Below are 19,751 nucleotides of genomic sequence, written 5' to 3' on the forward strand. Positions count from 1 at the left end.
CTCCGTCTCTAAAAGGTTCGTCATCACTGTCCCAGAGCAGGGGTAGGCCACCTTGGCTCTTTTATGACTGGTGGACTTCAACTCCCAGAATTCCTGAGCCAGCATGGCTCAGCTTGGAAACCTCTCCTTTTCCCCTCAGCATGGCTGGCTCAGGAATTCTGGGAGTTGAAGTCCACGAGTCATAAAAGAGCCAAGATGGCCTAGCCCTGTCTTAGCCCTCCCAGGATAGCCGGGTTATCACTAGGGCCACCTTGTGGCAAAGATTGCCTGGTGAAAATGCAGTTCAGTTTTGACCACACACCTGCAGAAGCAAGGCCCCTGTTTGAGAAGGATAGAGAAATATTTTATTTTTCTCTAGTGTTACAAAAAAAAATCCAAAACAACCAACTATCTTTAAGCTGCCTGCAAGAAGCCCCTCGGTGGCTTGTTCTTCAGGTGCTCCTGAGCAGGTCTTCATACTTCTCATCGTAGGAGCCCTTTCCGTGGACAAGCAGCAGGCACGGCTTCTCCCCCAGCATGCCCACAATGGTCACTGTGGTTTCATAGACCACGTTGTCTCTGAAACGAGAGAATGGCAAGAAGTGAGTCCTCCCTTTGACAAAAACACCATGAAAGGGGCCTGCGACAACTCAACTCACTGCCCAGGGACAAGAGTTGCACTAATATTGAAGTAGTCCAACAGAACCAATGAAGGATGCCAAAGGAGGGACAAAATAAAGCGTGAATGACAGAAGCTAAAATAATTTTTTAAAATAATTAGTGAGTAATTGAATTGTTGAATTGTCCTGCAGCAAGTTGTCCAGCAGTGACTTGGCCGCGGAGAATAGACCGTGGTGAGGTGTCCCGTTCCGGTTCAACTCGCCTGCTGCTCCGTCATCCACTCTTCTCAGTTCAAAGCAAGCTGAGGGCTTGCCTATCCAGGTAGTCCTCGACTTACAACTGAGCCCAGCATTTCTGCTGCTGAGACATTTGCTAAGTAAGTTTTGCCTCATTTCATAGTCTTTCTTAATAATAATAATAGTAGTAGTAAAGTTGGAAGGGACCTTGGAGGTCATCTACTCCAACCCCCTGCTCAGGCAGGAAACCCTATACCATTTCGGACAAATGGCTGTTCAGTCTTTTCTCAAAAATTTCCAGTGTTGGAGCATTTACTGCTTCTGGAGGCAGGTTGTTCCACTGGTTAATTGTTTTCATTGTCAGGAAGTTTCTCCTTAGTTCTAGATTGCTTTTCTCCTTGATTAGTTTCCATCCGTTGCTTTTTGTCCTGCCTTCAGGCGCTTTGGAAAATAGCTTCACACCCTCTTCTTTGGGGCAGCCCCTAAGATATTGGAGTCTGCCTACTACCTCATAGTTCCCTTCGTCCGGTTAGATCCCACAGGCTGGGCCTCCTTCAGGTCCCGTCGGCCAAGCAGTGCCATTTGGCGGGGCCGCGGGGGAGGGCTTTCTCTGTGATGGTGCCCACGTCTTGGAACCAGCTCTCCCCGGAGATTAGGACCGCTTCCACCCTGTTGGTTTTCCGCAAGCTGCTTAAGACCTGGCTTTTCCGGCAGGACTGGGGTTTATAAGATCTGACCCCTGGATGAATGTTATTGTATTGTTTGTCTTGTTAAGTTATATTGTGTTTTTATTGTTAGCCGCCCGGAGTCCTGCGGGAATGGGGCGGTCTATAAATTTTAATAAATAAATAAACAAACACTGGTACAGTGTTTCTTGCCACAGTGAAGTTAATAACACGGTTGTTGGTGTGAACCTGGCTTCCCCATTGACTCTGCTTGTCAGAAGGCTGCAGAATGGGATTACGTGATCCCAGGACTCTGTGACCATCACAAACGGGAGTCAGTTGCCAAGCGTCCGAATTTTGATCCCGTGACCGTGGGGATACTGCAATAGCTGTGTGTGTGAAGAAGGGTCATAGGTCACTTTTTTCGGTGCTGTTGTATCTTTGAATGTTAACTGGATGACTGTTTAAGTCGAGGACCGCCTGTATTCCAGCAGTGAGAAGAACCCTGCCACCTTCATGAATCGTTCTGGCATGCTGCAGAAGAAGACCTGAAGAAAACAAATCTTCTAGAACAGGGCCGGGCAAACTGCCTGGTTTGGGGACCTCAACTCACTCAAGGTCCTAGAATTGAGAGGAACCTCTTGAGACCATCAAGTCTAGCCCAGGGCAAGGTCGAAGCGGAAGACCCTCTCAGTGTGGATCATCTGATGAATGAGAGGTTGCCACTATCCTCTCCCATGGCAATTCAGAACAGGACAGAACGGAGTTGGAAGGGATCTTGGGAGGTCTTCTAGTCCAACCCCCTGGCTCAGACAGGAAACCGTATGCCATTTCAGACATCGGAAGTGGTAGGACTGAAATGCATTATTTCCCCCATCCCTGCCCAAATGTTTTTAAACGGGAATGGGAGCGGTATGGCTTCAGAAGGCAAAAACCATTTTCATTCTCCCGTGAAAACTCTCCAAGTGACACCATTTTGAAACTTGGGAAGTTTTAAAAGCAGGGAGAGAAGCCTTCCTGCCTTCTGATCTTAGTTTCGGGAGGTGGAAGATCCCATGCTGTGCCAAATCCTTTTGCCACCAAATTTCCATGGTGCAGGGCAGTCGTATTCCCTAATGGGTGATGAACAAGGATAACTCAGTTATCCTTGAGCAAGATCATGCAGATCAGGTTTTCGACATCTGCCTTTCGTCTGGGGCTTGGGACATGCAGAAGAACCACGAGGGGCTTCTCCTGACCCACCTGGGGGTGAAGCGGACCACCAGCTGTGCTTTGGTAGCGGTGCTACCTTTGCAAGCCTCAAGGATGCCGCTGTTTGGAGAGATGCAAAACACTTCGGGATCCTTATGCCGTTCATCTTCAGCTTTAAAAGGAAATTAAGAAGTGCTGGTTAAAGTTTCAATAGATATTCTTAAAGGGAAGATTATCATCCTGAATTAATCCTTGGCTGCTGCTAAGAATATTTGTTCATTTGATTTTTAGCTTGCCTTTATTACACTATAGCAGGAGTCCTCAACCTTGGCAACCTTAAGACTTGTGGACTTCAGCTCCCAGAATTCCTCAGCCAGCTTTGCTGGCTGAGGAATTCTGGGAGCTGAAGTCCACAAGTCTTAAAGTTGTCAAGGTTGGAGACCCCTGCTCCATAGCTAACTTAAGGGAGCAAACACATCTAACACTCCTTCCATCTCAACAACCCTGTGAGTTGGATTGGACTGAGCTGAAAGAGAACCCAAGGTTATCCAAACGGCTTTTGTGCCTAAGGTGGGAACTCCCAGTCTCCTGATGATTAGCCCAAAGTCATCCAGCTAGCTTCAGGCCTAAGGTAGCTCTAGAATTCACCATCTCCTGGCTTCTAGGCCAGCATCTTCACCAAGCTGCTCAAATTTCAATTGAAATTGCTCCCAGTCTACTTACTTTTTTAAAAAGTTCCTTTGAGTCAATCTTGCCCCATCAAAACTACATATACAAACCCCTGCAGGTTTTAGCAACAGTTTTGGAAGAAATTTTCTTCTTTCGAGGGCTGAGATTTGGCTCTAGTTGACTTAATGAATAAAGCAGGACTAGAATTCACTTCTGATGTCTAGCCTAAGTTTTTAACTACTACACCAAGCTGACTCCCACTGAATTTATACTATAGATTTATTCTATCTATATCCTTTACAACTACAATCTCTCTCTCTCTCTCTCTCATCTATCTCTGTCTATCTAATTTATCATCTATCTCATCTATCATCTATGTCTATCTGTCTATATCTATCATCTATCTATCCATCTATATCTTCTATCACCTATATCTCTATCATCTATCATGTTTATCTATGTATCTATGTATGTATCTATCATCTATCTCTATCTTTCTATCATTATCTCTATCATCTATCATCTATCTATCTCTATCATATGTCTGTCTATCTATCTATCACTTTCTATCTATCATATTGTCTGTCTGTCTATCTATCTATCTATCTATCTATCTATCATCTATCGATATCATCTATCCATTTATCTATTGTCTGTCTGTCTGTATCATATTGTCTGTCTGTCTATCTATCTATCTATCTATCTATCTATCTATCTATCTATCTATCTCTATCTATCTCTATCATCTATCTATCCATTTATCTATCGTCTGTCTATCTATCTATATCTCTATCTATCAGTCTATCTATGTATCTATCTATATCTATCCATTTATCTATCATCTGTCTGTGTCTATCTATCTATCTATCATATTAGCTGTCTGACTATCTATATCTATCATCTATTTATATCATCTATCCATTTATCTATCGTGTCTGTCTGTCTATCTATCTATCTATCTATCTATCATATCTGTCTGTCTGTTTTCTGACTATCTCTATCTCTATCTCTCTATCATATGTCTGTCTGTCTGTTTCTCGATCTATCTATTTATCTCTATCTATCATATTGTCTGTCTGTCTATCTATATTATCTATCCATTTATCTATCGTATGTCTGTCTGTCTATTTATCTATCTATTTATAAAAATAAGTCAAACTCTTAAAAATGCTCTGCATCAAAATGCAGATAATTTCTTCCATTCTGATTCTAGTCCAGCTCTGCAAAATAATAATAATAATAATAATAATAATAATAATAATAATATCGTCGCAGGATGGAAGCAGTTCCTAGTAAGGCCACCTTTTGCAATTGACTAATAGCGAATTTGGCATTGACAAATTCGCTATTAATCAATTGCAAAAGGCGGTCTTACTAGGAACTGCTTCCATCCTGCGACGATACCTGTAATACCATCAAACATCCATATCTGCCTATCCCAGGTCCTGGGTAAGGATTCGATAGGTAGACAAAATGCCAAATCCAGTCTGAACATCTGGCTGTCTGTGTGATGATCAATAATAATAATAATAATAATAATAATAATAATAATAATAATAATAATAATACAGAATTTAAGAGATGGCCCTCCCTATAAGGAACTCTGTGTCTGAAAACCACGAAAACCAGCCCAACTCTTTCTCTTACGCAGGAAAGCTGCCCAGTAGCTCCTGCATCCACTGCGGTTCACCAGAAGTACACCTTCAGACCTTGTTTGGTTAACTAGGCAGGTTTTAAAATCAAGCGTTTCACAAGAGAGCTCAATCATTGGGATGGTCAGGTATGCAGTCACCGGGAGCACCTGCAACAAGATCAAGTGCCAGAGCCTGTGAGGTCACAATATTTGAGAAGGCAAAGGTCTTCCCTGTGGGATGGAAAAAGAAATATTTTAGTAAGTATCTAAGGCGGGATCTGGGTGTGAACGTTGTGGGCAAAGACCTCTGGAGGAAACCATAAGAGCATGGTTATCATGTATGTCATGATGTCACCGCACCACGACCCAAATCAAATGAAGAAAGTCTCTGAAAACACGGCTGCCCTTCCAGGCCTTGGGGCAAGCTGGCAGCTGAGTTCTATAGGATGTGAACTTTCGGTTCCCAGAATTCTCCAGCCAGCCTTCTGGAAGTTGAAGACCACACATCTGAAAGTTGCCAAGGCTGAGGAAAACTGGTGCAAGAATACCTAGAACAGGGGTTCTCAACCTTGGCAACTTTTAAGACTTGTGGACTTCAACTCCCAGAATTGCTGGCTGAGGAATTCTGGGAGTTGAAGTTCACAAGTCTTAAAGTTGCCAAGGTTGAGAACCCCTGACCTAGAATCTGTTTTTCATTTTTTATTCTTCCTAGCTTTTTAAAGTATAAGCCACCCATAATTATTTGAAATAAAGGTGGACTCTAAATTGTATTAAACCAACCCACCAACAAATAAAATATTTTGCTTCACTTCCACATATGCCTTATGGGCAATAATTTCACACATGCATTACGATGCATATAATGTCATTACACACTCCAGAGGCTGGTTTTGTCTCAGTGCAAACCACTTCATGCATCTGATAAGTGAACTTGAACTTCACATAGCTTAAGCCTTTTAATAAAATATAGTAGGTTAGTTGGAAGAGAGTTATTAGCCTTTGTTTCACGCAAACTAGGTGAATGGCAGCAATATAATCCATCTAACCCAATTACTTGGCAAAACCCAGTCGAACTATGTAGAACGGCCTCCAGAATAGATATCCTCTTCTCATAGTTCAGTAAGCAATATTCTATGTCAGCTATTTAAAACTGAACATTTATTACCTTTAATACCAACATTTTTCTGGCTAGATGCAAGAAACATAATTAAATTGATGACGTTTTGGTAAAAAAAGAAGAAGAAGAAGAAGGGAGAAAGTTCAGATTCAGCTGCTCAGTGCCATTCCAAGGCTCAGCTCTGGATATGCCAAAGAAAATGGATTTATGAAAGGCTGTGGAGGAGATGCAGCTAAAAATGTTTTAATAGCCCATTCTGATAGAGATTCTGTCCCATTCAAGCCTTCCAAAATTCCCATGGATAGCCATAGCAATAGCATTTAGACTTATATACCGCTTCACGGTGCTTTGCAGCCTCTCTGAGCGGTTTACAGAGTTAGCTTATAGCCCCTAACAATTTGAGTCCTCATTTTACCAACCTTGAAAGGCTGAGTCAACCTTGAGCCAGTCAGTGGGCAGACTGTAATCCTGCATTCCAACCACAGTTCTAAAGATGGGCAAGTAAAAGAATTATGGGATTCACCCCGAAGGAGTATGTCCTTCTGTTCCATTTGTCATCTGCATGAAGTTGGACAAATAAAAATGGCAGCTTCTAGTTTTCCAGCCTCCAGTTACCTGCGTAGCTTTGTTGCTGTACTCAATGATAAGATCCTGTTTAAACTCCAGGATCTTCTCCCCGCTGTCCTGCTGGACCACTTGGAGCCCTGTTGGCAGATGGTCCTCTGGGAGATGCTGGTAGGTGAGTAACTCAAAGGTTGTGATAAATGACACCTTCACCTATCAACAATCAGATATAAAGGACAAAGCACAGAGATAAGTTGGCAGGAGGGCCAAGAGTTGAAGAAACAGACAACTGGATGATAGGTAGTCTTCAATTTATGACCACCATTGAACCCAAAATTTTAATTGCTAAATGAGACAGGTAGGTGGATTTTGCCATTTTACGACTTCCCTTAACACAGTGGTTAAGTGAATCGCTGCAACTGTTAAGTGAGTCACACGGTTGTTAAGTGAGTCCGGCTCTCCCCATCGTCTTTGCTTGCCAGAAGGTCGCAAAAGGGGATCACGTGACCCCAGGACGCTGCGATTGTCATAAATATGAAACAGTGGTCAAGCGGCTGAGTTTTGATCACGTGGCCACAGGAATGCCGCAGTGGTCATTAAGTGTGAAAAATAGTCATAGGTCACTTTTTTCAGTGCCATTGTAATTTCGAACAATCACTAAATGAACTGTTGTAAGTTGAGAACTGCTTGTATTGCTAGTTTCACCAATTTCAGTAACTGTAGTGTGCAAAAAGACTACATACTTATGCACAAGCATGTTTCATAGACAAATCCTTTGGCAGAAGACCTATCCAACTCCTTGATAGGTCTATGATAAGGGTAGGCAACCGTGGCTCTTTTATGATTCGTGGACTTCAACTCCCAGAATTCCTGAGCCAGCTATGCTATGCTGGCTCAGGAATTCTGGGAGTTGAAGTCCACGAGTCATAAAAGAGCCAAGGTTGTCTATCCCTGGTCTATGAAAACAGTGAGATGATTTAATGTTCTACTTCAAGGTAGTCAGGTAGGAGAGAAAAAGAGACTAAAGGCATCAAAAGGCTTTTTAAAACACATCAGCCGTCCAATCTAGTGGAGGCAGGTTATTCCACTGATTGATTGTTCTCTCTGTCAGGAAGTTTTTTAGTTCCAGGCTGCTTCTCTCCTTAGTTAGTTTCCATCCATTGCTTCTTGTCCTGCCTTAGGCGCTTTGGAGAATAGCTTGACTCCCTCTTCTTTGGGGCAGCCCCTGAGATATTGGGAGACTTGCTATCATGTCTCATCCTTCTCTTCGTTAAACTAGACATACCAAATTCCAGCAGCTGTTCTTTATATGTTTTAGCCTCCAGTCCCCTAATCATCTTTGTTGCTCTTCTCTGTACTCTTTCTAGAGTCTCAACATCTTTTTTACATTTTTACATACATTTGTGAAATGGCTACAGCCCAGCAGTGGGCCATAGGCTGAGGGTTGGAGATCCCTGCTCTAGACTAGCCACACCCAGTTCCTGCAACCGTTCTTCATATGTTTTACTCTCCAGGCCTTTAGTCATCCTAGTTGCTCTTCTCTTTTTCCAAAGTCTCAACATCTTTTTTGTAATGTGACCGAAACTGGATGCAGTACTCCAGGTGTGGCCTTACTAAGGCTTTATAAAGCAGTACTAATACTTAGTGTGATTTTGATTCTATGCCTCTGTTTATATCACCAAGGATTGTATTAGCTTTTTTGGCTGCTGGCGCACACGGATGGCTCATGTTTAAGTCCACCTGGATCTAACCCACTGTGATCCTAAGCTGCCCAACATCCCTTGAACAAGACCGTACCAGCATATTTTCTAGTGTGTAGAGCAACAGGTGTGCTCCTCCTTCATCTCTTTCACTCTGAGATGTTTTCACACTCTTTGCAGGGTCCACGCCAGATATAGAGAAGGGAGTGGATAAAAGAAGGTTGAATGCCAGAGGGGTCTCTGTGTTATTGGTGAGCTTCACGTTCAGAGTGGTGGCTGAATAGGTCAGCACCTAAGGGAGAAAATGAACAGAATCGGTTTACATCAGCGCATTTTAGACATGCCATTTCTAGGACAGGCCTTCTTACTTCACCTGCCCCCCTTGTAAGACTTCCAAGGCCTCAAATATCGCTATTTGACAGCTACAGGTAATTCTTGGCTGATAACCATTTGTTTAGTGACTGTTCAAAATTACAACATTCTGTGGCAATATCCCAATTGTTACATGCTCAAAATTCAGACAGAATAGCAGAGTTGGAAGGGACCTTGGAGGTCTTCTAGTCCAACCCCCTGCTCATGCAGGAAACCCTATGCCATTTCAAACAAATGGCTGTCCAGTCTCTTCTTATAAAGTTGCAGTGTTGGAGCAGTCACCACTTCTGGAGGCAGGTTGTTCCATTGGTTAATTGTTCTCACTGTCAGGAAGTTTCTCCTTAGTTTCAGGTTGCTTCTCTCCTTGATTAGTTTCCATCTGTTGCTTCTTGTCCTGCCTTCAGGCGCCTTGGAGAATAGCTTGACTCCCTCTTCTTTGGGGCAGCCCTTGAGATACTGGAACACTGCTATCCTGTCTCCCCTCGTCCTTCTCTTCGTTAAACTAGACCAGTGGTTCTCAACCTTTCTAATGCCGCGACCCCATAATACAGTTCCCCATGTTGTGGTGACCCCCAACCATTTATACATCACTGGGTGCCAGGGGCGTGGCCAAAGAAAAGGAGGGGAAAATGGCGGACAGCCTTGTTTGGCGACCCCCGTGAAATGGTCGTTCAACCCCAAATGGGGTCCCGACCCACAGGTTGAGAACCACTGAACTAGACGTACCCAATTCCAGCAACCGTTCCTTGTATGTTTTAGCCTCCAGTCCCCTGATCATCTTTGTTACTCTTCTCTGCACTCTTTCTAGAGTCTTAACATCTTTTTTACATCGTAGTGACCAAAACTGGATGCAGTTTATTATTTTATGGCCAATGTATTGTGACCAATTAACTGATTTTAGGAACAAATCAGGGTTGTTCCACATAAAACAGTGGCCTTGTGTTCACTTACAAAGTCCTCTCTATCTCCCTTCTAACTATTCTTGGACTGAGCTGTTCCAAAATGATTTTTTCCAAATAACAAATATACAGGTAGTCCTCGACTTCTGACCACAGTTGAGCCCAAAATTTATGTTGCTATGGGAGAAATTTATTAAGTGAATTTTGCCCCATTTTACGACTTTTCTTGCCATCGTTTTCAAGTGAATTTCTGCAGTTGTTAAGTTAGTCACAGGGTTGTTAAAGTCACAAAAGATGATCACGTGGCCCTGAGACACTGCGACCGTCATCAATATGAGTCAGTTGCCAAGCATCCCAATTCTGATCACGTCCATGAGAATGCTGCAATGGTTGAAAGTGTGAAAATGGTCATAGGTCACGTTTTTCAGTGCTGATGTAACGTCGAACAATCACTAAATGAACTATTGTAAGACAAGGATCTGTATCAGAAAAAAAAATATCCTTTTTTTTTCCTCCTGTGCAAAATGCAAGCATTTTGGTGATCTCAGAAGCAGGAAAGCATTACTTACATCCTTGACAAGCGGTTCTGGGATTAAACTGCTGGCCACTGCGTGGAACACCAACCCTTTCTCAAGATCTGTTTCAATTGTCAACCTTCAGGAAGAAAGCAGAATATTGTGACTTACTGGAAAATGAGAAATGACTTACTGGAAAATCAAAAACAGTCTTCCAAAGTCCAGAAAACGATGAAAAGTGAAAATAAAGATGGAAATCATACACCAATCTCTGGATGGAGCCATGCTCGAGGTCTTCCAACTTGACAACTTTAAGATTGTGAACTTCAATTCCCAGCATGTCTGGCTGGGGAATTCTGGGAGTTGAAGTCCACAAGTCATAAAAGGACTATGTTTGAAGACCCCTCATTTAGGCCAACATCTACATTATATGGGACAACAGTTCCATCGCTCAAGAGAGATGACTGCCTAGCCTCCTCCTTAAAAAGATGGAAAGTTTCTTCAGAGATGGAGAAACCTTAACTTTTACAGGTAGACTGTTCTACTATGTCTTGCTGTCAGAAAGCTACTCTTTCTATTGAAAGAAAATCTAGGTTCTGCACTTTATATCCATTATTTCTAGTCCCAGTTTCCATGGCCAAGACCATCATCAGGGTATCTTCTCTTTATGGATCTGAACACCAATATCTTGTCTCCTCTCCATCTTATTTTGCCCAGACTTGTTTTCCCTACCCTGTACCTCCCCTAACCTGTCTATAACACTGTGAAAATGGGATTTATCTAAGCAGTCTGAGAATTGGAAAAGAAAGAAAGAAAGAAAGAAAGAAAGAAAGAAAGAAAGAAAGAAAGAAAGAAAGAAAGAAAGAAAGAAAGAAAGAAAGAAAGAAAGAAAGAAAGAAAGAGAAGGACCAGATAGATAACTAGATAGGTAACTAGATGGATGATAGATAACAAATAGATGATAACTAGATAGATGATAGATAGATAACTAGATAAAGATAGATAGATAGATAGATAGATAGATAGATAGATAGATAGATAGATAGATAGATAGATAGATAGATAGATAGATGATAGATTGATTGATAGATAGATACAGTGCTTTTTGTATCATAAATCATAAAGGTACACAGGTAGTCCTCAATTTACAAGAGTTCATTATTGACCGTTCAAAGTTATAACAGCACTGAAAAAAGTGACTTATAATGATTGCAGCAGCATCCCCGTGGTCATGGGATCAAAATTCAGATCCTTGGCAACTGACAGCTGCAGTGCCATGTCGTCACCTTTTTGCAACCTTCTGAAAAACAACATCAGTGGGGAAACCAGATTCAATTAACAACCAGGTTACCAAATTAACAACTGCAATTGTGGCAAGGGAGGCCATAAAAGGGAGCAGAGTTCACTTAACAAATATTTTGCTTAGCAACAGAAATCTGGGGCTAAATTGTGGTTGTAAGTCAAAGGACTACCTGTACAGCTGTGGTCTCACCAGTGCCAAATGAAGGCCCTAATTTATTCCCCAATACTAACATGTCATCACTGACCAAAGGCAAGAGAGGCAGTTTGGTGTACTGGTTAAGGTGCTAGCCTAGAACCAGAAGACATGAGTTCTAGTTCTGCTTTAGCCAGCTGAGTAATTCTGGGCCAATCATCAGGAGACAGTGAGTCCTTGTCCCACTGTTGGCAAGAGGACTTTGGGCCAGTACCATGTTTTCCCAAAAATAAGACCCACCCAGGAAATAAGCCCTAGCCTGATTTCTTAGCATGCTCCTAATATAAGCCCTACCCCCAAAATAAACCAGGGGGATGGGAGTGACCAGCATAGGAGACAGCAAGCGTGTGGTGCCTGACGGTGTCTGGTAGCAGCTGCAGCCCGAGCAGCAAAGGTAGGTCCGAGCACGGAGGCAGAGGCGGGGGAAGGGACTCTAGAAAGAGTACAGAGAAGAGCAACAAAGACGATTAGGGGACTGGAGGCTAAAACATATAAGGAACGGTTGCTAGAATTGGGTATGTCTAGTTTAACGAAGAGAAGGACAAGGGGGGACATGATAGCAGTATTCCAATATCTCAGAGGCTGCCACAAAGAAGAGGGAATTAAGCTATTTTCCAAAGCACCTGAAGGCAGGACACGAAGCAACGGGTGGAAACTAATCAAGGAGAGAAGCAACTTAGAACTAAGGAGAAACTTCCTGACAGAACAATTAACCAAAAGAACAACGTCCCTCCAGAAGCGGTGAATGCTCCAACACTGGAAGTTTTTAAGAAGAGACTGGACAGCCATTTGTCCGAAATGGTGTAGGGTTTCCTGCCTGAGCAGGGGGTTGGACTAGATGACCTCCAAGGTCCCTTCCAACTTTACTACTATTACTAGGTGATCAGGATGTGCTGTGCAGCTGCCTGGCTCGTGGGAGGCTTGCGGGAGGCTCACACGCAACCCCAGCAGCAGGTGGAGGCAGAGATACTAGGGGAGGGCAGGTGATTCCGATACGCTGTCTACTCTGTCTTTCCGTCTCTCGGCTTGCCCGCAGCCATGCCAAGATCGGCTACTTCTCTCCCCTCCATGCCTCTGCCTCCGCCTGCTGCCGGTGTCACCATGCGAGTCTCCTGTGAGCCAGGTGGATGTGCAACACATCTGGGTCACCCGCCTCCTTCCCCACCTCTGCCCTGTGTGTTTACCGCCTCTTGTGCACGCACTGGGGGGGGGGAATGGGACGCCCGGCCAGGCTGATCACCTGGATACCGTGTCTCCCTCCAAAAAACCCCTAACGCCTCTTTTGGTGCCAAAGAAAATATAAGACTGAGTCTTGCTTCACTTCGATGGCATCCTAACGTAAAAGGGGAGGAGGGGGAGAGCAAGGGGACATAGGGAGGGGTGAGGATGACAGGATGGGAGGAACCAGAGATGCCAGCCCAGAATAGAGCCCGGGAGATCCAAGGACACGAGCGTGAGAACGGCATGCAAATGCCCAACAAACAGGCGCCAAGCTATGGGACTGTGACCAAAACACCTAGTTTGAATAACCACTGGACATTTATGAAAGGGCCAAGGGGGGAGGGCGCAGGAGGAGGAAAAAAGCACTGGTTTTACATGGGAATATTCAGATCTGGCTTTGCTAGGCTGTCACCAATTAGCTTCAGTATAAAAATACTTTTCACTAGAGATGGGGTTGAGGGTCTCTCTTTCCTGAAAATCCGAGCTGGGACAGGCCTGACAATTACACATGCTGGCCGTTTTGCGTTACAGGTAGTCCTCGAGATATGACTATTATTCAGCCCAAAATTTATGTTGCTAAGTGAAACATCTGTTAAGTGAATTTTGCCTCATTTTACTACTTTCCTTGCGACATTTTTGTTAAGGGAATTGCTGCAGTTCTTAAATTAGTAACACTGTTGTCAAGTGAATGTGGTTTCCCCCATTGAATTTGCTTATTGTAAGTTCATAAAAGGGGATCATGTCACTCTGGGGCACTGCGACCGTCATAAATATGAGTCGGTCACCAGGAGTCTGAATGTGGCTCACGTGACCATGGGGATGCTGCAATGGTCGTCGGTGTGAAAAACGGTCATAAGTCAATTTTTTCAGTGTCATGATAAATGTGAATAGTCACTAAGTCAGTGGTTCTCAACCTGTGGGTTGGGACCCCATTTGGGGTCGAACGACCATTTCACGGGGTCGCCAAACAACACAGTCCGCCATTTTTTTCCCCTTTTCTTTGGCCACGCCCCTGGCACCCAGTGATGTATAAGTGGTTGGGGGTCACCACAACATGGGGAACTGTATTATGGGGTCGCAGCATTAGAAAGGTTGAGAACCACTGCCCTAAGTGAATTGTTGTAAATCAAGGATTGCCTGTGCTTATAAAGCAACAAAGGCAGGATAAAAACCTAATAGATAAATAAAATAAATAAGACAGTCGTATTTCAGAATATGCCCCTTTAACATCAAGGATCAGCTTACAGAGCAGGCTTGACAAATGCTTGCAAATCGATCCTCAGTGGGGCAAGAGAGTGGCCATCTTTACGAGTTACTTTCCCAGGGACTTTCCGAATAATCTGAGGGAAGGGAAAAGTCAAAAAGGATGAAATTAGATTGGACAAGCTTTCACTTTCAGTTTATAGAATTTATTTCCATAACTCCGACATGTAAATATTAATATTGACAACCAAGAGCCTCCTGTTATACAGCATCACAATCTGGTTTTAAGCATCACTGCTTCAGACAGGAAGGCGGTGCAGAGAGTGGTGAGGACGGCTGAAAAGATCATTGGCCGTTCCCTCCCTCCCGTCCAGGACATAGCACAGAAGCGCTGCTTGAGCAGGGTCCGTAAGATTATCTGGGACACTACACACCCTCTTCATGACCTGTTTTCCTTGTTACCTTCTGGGAGGGGGGAGAACTTTGTGGTATCCATAGCAGAACATCCAGATTCAGCCAGAGTTTCATTCCATACAGCATTAACCTTGTGAACTCTCACGCTCCCCCCTTCCGTTATACAGTATTTAATATTTTTTTGCTACGTATATGTAGGGATGTGGGTCTGTACATAAGTTGTTCATAGTATGTTTAGGCGTGTGTCATGCATGTGTTTCACTTTGAGAGCGGGCAACTAAATTTCATTTTTGATGTGTGCCGTTGTGCCCACAGTATAAAAATGACAGTAAAGGTTATCTTATCTTATCTTATATGGTAACTTACTGTGAATGATAAAAACTCTGCCTTTCAAATGAGCTGCAACCAATTTTGGGGGGAAAAAAGAATCAAGGAAAACTCCCCTTTTTCATAACTATATACGGGTAGTCCTCGAGTTACAACAGTTCATTTAGTGATCGTTCGAAGTTACAACGGCACTGAAAAGGTGACTTAGGATCATTTTTCACACTTGCAACATCCCCATGGCCACATGATTAAAATTCAGATGTTTGGCAACTGACTCATATTTAGGAAGGTTGCAATGCTTCAGAGTCACATGGTCTCCTTTTGCGACCTTCTGACAAGCAAAATCAATGGGGAAGGCAGATTCAATAAACAACCGTGTTACTACCGTATATGCCGGCGTATAAGGCGACTTCCGCATTAAAATCGGCGCCAAAGACGGGGGTCGTCTTATACGCCGAGTCGTCTTATGCGCCGGAAATACTGGTAGTTTCCGGCATATAAGACGACATTCTAGGAATGCAACTCGGCGCCAAAGACGGGGGTCATCTTATACGCCGGGTCGCCTTGTACACAGGCATATACGGTAAGTTAGCAGCTGCAGTGATTCACTTAACGATGATGGCAAGGGGCAAAACTTCAAGAGCCGAGGTGGCGCAGCAGTTAGAGTGCAGTACTGCAGGCCACTTTAGCTGACTATGTTCAGCAGGTCAGCGATTCAAATCTCACCGGCTCAAGGTTGACTCAGCCTTCCATCCTTCCGAGGTAGGTAAAATGAGGACCCAGATTGTTGGGGGCAATGTAAATATATTTACATTGCCCCCAACTTACTGGTGTACACCGCTTAGAGAGTGCTTGCACTTAAAGCGGTATATAAGTCTCATAAATAAAATAAATAAAATAAAACTCAGTTAACAACTGTCTTACTTAGGAACAGAAATTTTGGACCCAACTGTGGTCGAAAGTTGAGGACGACCTGTGATGTTCATTTTTTTAAAAAAATGCAGCATTACAAACCCCAAAGAGAACAGCGTGCTTGTTGATGTCAGCAAGGACTGCTTTTTGATTTCAATGTTCTTTCCTACCCAAACCTGATCATCCCAAACACATCCAGCATCATCAGTCAGCCCCATCAGACCTGGTAGGAGAAGGAGATGCTGCAGGTGCCGTTTGCTAGGAATATACATTGGGTATATTGGGTGAGTCTGGAGCAGGGGTAGGCCACCTTGGCTCTTTTATGACTCATGGACTTCAACTCCCAGAATTCCTGAGCCAGCATGGCTCAGCTTGGAAACCTCTCCCTTTTCCCTCAGCATGGCTGGCTCAGGAATTCTGGGAGTTGAAGTCCACGAGTCATAAAAGAGCCAAGGTGGCCTACCTCTGACCTAAGCCTAGGCCACTTTATGACTCATGGACTTCAACTCCCAGAATTCCTGAGCTGGCATGCCTCAGCTTGGAAACTCTCCCTTTCCCCTCAGCATGCTGGCTCAGGAATTCTGGGAGTTGAAGTCCACCAGTCATCAAAGAGCCAAGGTGGCCTACCCCTGATCTGGAGAGACAGGACTTCTCTGCTGAAACCTTCTTATGAAACATTTCCTGTGAAATTAGGTCAGCTCCAACCTCTTTATGTTCCAGAAATCCCTCAAGACCTGGTTATGTCACTAGGCCTGGGACTCCCAAGAAACCACAGTGATATCTTAAGTCTTCCACTGCTTTGAAATTCATTGAATCTGGTACTCAGTGCATTTTGACGTGAAAATTTTGTCCCCGGGATCATTGTTTGTTTGGTACTCAACGCACAAGCTCGAGCTTGTTGGTATCAGCTGCCTTGTTACTCCCGTCGTTATTCCTTAGGGGAAAAATTTATCGTTTATGGTGCTCATCCTGCCTCCCGGAACCAATCCGAGAAGCAGCTGCCTTTTGAAAAAGCACTTTTGGGACGCCCATGACCTGAATGACTGAGAATCTCTGTAGACAAGGCAAGGATGGATTGAAAAATTAATACTAAAAGTTAATTAGAAGACGAGGAGGGGGGTTCAGGATGTAATCAGCCCCAGGGCTAGGTGTTCTTCTAGGACAGTGGTTCTCAACCTTTTTAATGCCGTGACCCCCCAACCGGTCGTAAGTCGAGGACTACTCAACTGGTCATAAGTCGAGGACTACTCAACTGGTGCAGCACCGTTTGCAGAATGGGACTTTTGGCGGGCTCAGCAGGGCAGAGGCAGCCTGGACAATTCCTATTGGCTTTGAAAAGCCAATAGAATTAGACTCTATTCAAGAGAGTCTATTCCATTGGCTTTCGAAAGCCAATAGAATAAAAGGGAGTAGCACAGCTAAGGAAAAGGGGGAAAAAATGGCAGACTGCGTTGTTTGGCGACCCCCGTGAAATGGTCGTTCGACCCCAAATGGGGTCCTGACCCACAGGTTGAGAACCACTGTTCTAGGAGCCCAAGCAAGGCCACAGAGCCATGTTTTTACACCTTTACCGAAGGCCAGAATAGTGCAGTCCAGCCTCACCACCAGTGGCAGAATATTCCACAAAGCTCCAGCCTCTTCTTGGATCCCACCTGTTGCAATTCTTTGGCTGGTGGGGGGGGGGTCCCTAACATGTTCGCCCTGCCTGGTCTTGATCTATCTTCTCGTGAAGTGGACAGCCAAATACACTTGATTCTTAAATAAATAAATCCAGGCAACTTACAGTAAAGGGCTAAGTGATGGAGTTTAGTTAGCAAGCGATTTTTAACCTAAATTTGGGGTGAATCCCATCGAACAAGGGAAGGATTTTAAGGACCGTATCAAAATGTCAGAAGATTAGCCAACAAAGCTGCCGCTTGGCCAACTCTTCTGCAGCCCCCTTTAGGATACTGGAATAAAACCCATGCCTGTTACTATTTGATTGACAGAGGATATGCTACCAAAATGAGGTGCAGATGCTGAGAAATGACTTCCCCAGCTTCTTGGATTGGATCCCGATAGAGGCACATGTGACTGAGTTGAAGAAAATGGAATTAAAAACTCTTCTTCTCCATCATGAATGCCCTGAAAACGCTTCATAAATGGGTGAGAAGCCCTGGTGGACCCTATAGTTGGTTCAGAATGCAGCCACGCGAGTGATAGTGGGTGCTCCTCGGTACACCGTTACACCTATCCTCCGTGAGCTGCACTGGTTGCCTATTGGTCTCCGGGTCCAATTCAAGGTGTTGGTTATTACCTTTAAAGCCCTACATGGCTCAGGGCCAGGCTATTTGCGAGACCGCCTACTACCTCATAGTTCCCTTCGTCCGGTTAGATCCCACAGGCTGGGCCTCCTTCAGGTCCCGTCGGCCAAGCAGTGCCATTTGGCGGGGCCGCGGGGGAGGGCTTTCTCTGTGATGGCGCCCACGTCTTGGAACCAGCTCTCCCCGGAGATTAGGACCGCTCCCACCCTGTTGGTTTTCCGCAAACTGCTTAAGACCTGGCTTTTCCGGCAGGACTGGGGTTTATAAAATCTGACCCCTGGATGACTGTTATTGTATTGTTTGTTTTGTTATGTTATGTTGTGTTTTTATTGTTAACCGCCCGGAGTCCTGCGGGACTGAGGCGGTCTATAAATTTTAATAAATAAATAAATAAATAAATAAAATAAAATAAATATCTGGCTGTGGGCCAGAGAAAGAAACTCATCCAAGGAAGACACAGGTATCTTATACATTACACCTACAAAATAAGACTGCCTGATTTTTAAAGCTCAACGTCATAGCTTACTCATTCTGCAGAAAAGCCCGATTCGCTGGGGAGCAAAAGGGAAACCAAAAGAACTTGCAAAGCATCAAATGAACCTCGCTTTGTGTACCTCTCTGTCCAGACTCATGAAGCCCAGCGCAAAACCTTCACATTCAAACTTATGAATGATTTCCGGAAGCATCAGAGGAGTGAAGGAGATGTGAATGGCAGCGGCGCCCCCTGCAGGGATAACCTGGAAACAAGAGTCGGGTCTGTTCAAAAGGATGTACGAAAGGAAAGGAAGGATAGCTGAGTTGTAGGAATACAGCCAACCTCTGGATCAGTGTTTTCAACCTTGGCGGATTCCCCAGTAAGCATGCTGACCTAGCTTGCAGATTTTGGACAAGCACCAGAAGATTGTGACCTTCTAATGCAGGGCAGGGGAACGATGGCCCTTGTATGTGTTATGGACTTCAACTGCCACAAGTCCAAGGGGCCTTTGTTCCTCATCTCTGAACTAGTACATCTGCTTCTCCTTGTGGGCTGGGGAATTCTGGGAGTTGAAGTCCACCCATTTTAAAGTTGTCACAGTGGAGAAGTTACTATTCTACCCAGGTTTGCTAGATGGTTAGTTGGGTTAGTCTATGGTAACTGAAATTTAGAAAGATCCTACAATTTGCAAACTTTTCTAATTTTTTTTTTAAATGGTTAATTTGAAAATGTGCTACTAGACTTCTATATTTTTTACTGAAATCTGGGGAACTGGCAGGGAAGTGAGTGTCACACTGCTCCATGCAACCTTCCAGAGGCAGCAAAAATGGAAAGGTGTAACAGAGCAAAAAGAACAGCTTCCTCTTGCTAAGCTGTTGACACCCTCAACCTCTTCCTCCACACCTCTTCCCACCTGGAGGGGTCTAGGACAGTGGTGGAGAACCTATGGCACGGGTGCCAGAGGTGGCACTCGGAACCATCTCTGTGGGCACACGTGCCTTTGCCCCAGCCTCACCTCCCCATGACCCCCTCCTCTCCAGCAGCCCTCCTGGAGGAGAGTTGCCCCTGAGCATGGCCCATGTGGAGCAGCACAGCCAAGGACATGGCAGCCAGGCAGTGTAGACAAGACTCTGCCCTCACACCCCCATTGCGCACAGTTGATGCTGAGGGGCACGGGGAGAAGGTGCTGACTGCCATAGTGCTGTTGGGTGCCTGAGCGATCTGCGGCGGGCCCTGAAGG

The 19,751-nt window shown here is 44.4% G+C and overlaps 1 protein-coding gene across 6 annotated transcripts in view; it reads right to left on the minus strand.

The window, feature by feature from the left end:
* Positions 1–321: 321 nt before the first annotated feature.
* The window catches only part of DLEC1 (DLEC1 cilia and flagella associated protein), a 101,857-nt gene continuing 82,427 nt past the window's right edge, over positions 322–19,751 (minus strand). For 4 of the 6 annotated variants that reach the window (XM_039355694.1, XM_039355693.1, XM_039355691.1 and 1 more), the window contains 8 exons: positions 18,651–18,773; positions 14,123–14,217; positions 10,216–10,300; positions 8,473–8,667; positions 6,727–6,888; positions 5,009–5,162; positions 2,744–2,864; positions 322–558 (listed from right to left, as the gene is read on the minus strand). In XM_039355694.1, the coding sequence (XP_039211628.1) occupies positions 432–558; positions 2,744–2,864; positions 5,009–5,162; positions 6,727–6,888; positions 8,473–8,667; positions 10,216–10,300; positions 14,123–14,217; positions 18,651–18,773 (1,062 nt within the window). In that variant the 3' untranslated portion in view covers positions 322–431. Of the gene's footprint in view, positions 559–2,743; positions 2,865–5,008; positions 5,163–6,726; positions 6,889–8,472; positions 8,668–10,215; positions 10,301–14,122; positions 14,218–18,650; positions 18,774–19,751 lie in introns of those variants that run through there. The other 2 variants (XM_039355695.1, XR_005558192.1) reach the window with 2 other exon arrangements.

The sequence above is a fragment of the Crotalus tigris genome, unplaced genomic scaffold (assembly GCF_016545835.1).
Source record: "Crotalus tigris isolate CLP2741 ecotype Arizona unplaced genomic scaffold, ASM1654583v1 scf7180000018733.473104, whole genome shotgun sequence".
Lineage (NCBI taxonomy): Eukaryota > Metazoa > Chordata > Lepidosauria > Squamata > Viperidae > Crotalus > Crotalus tigris.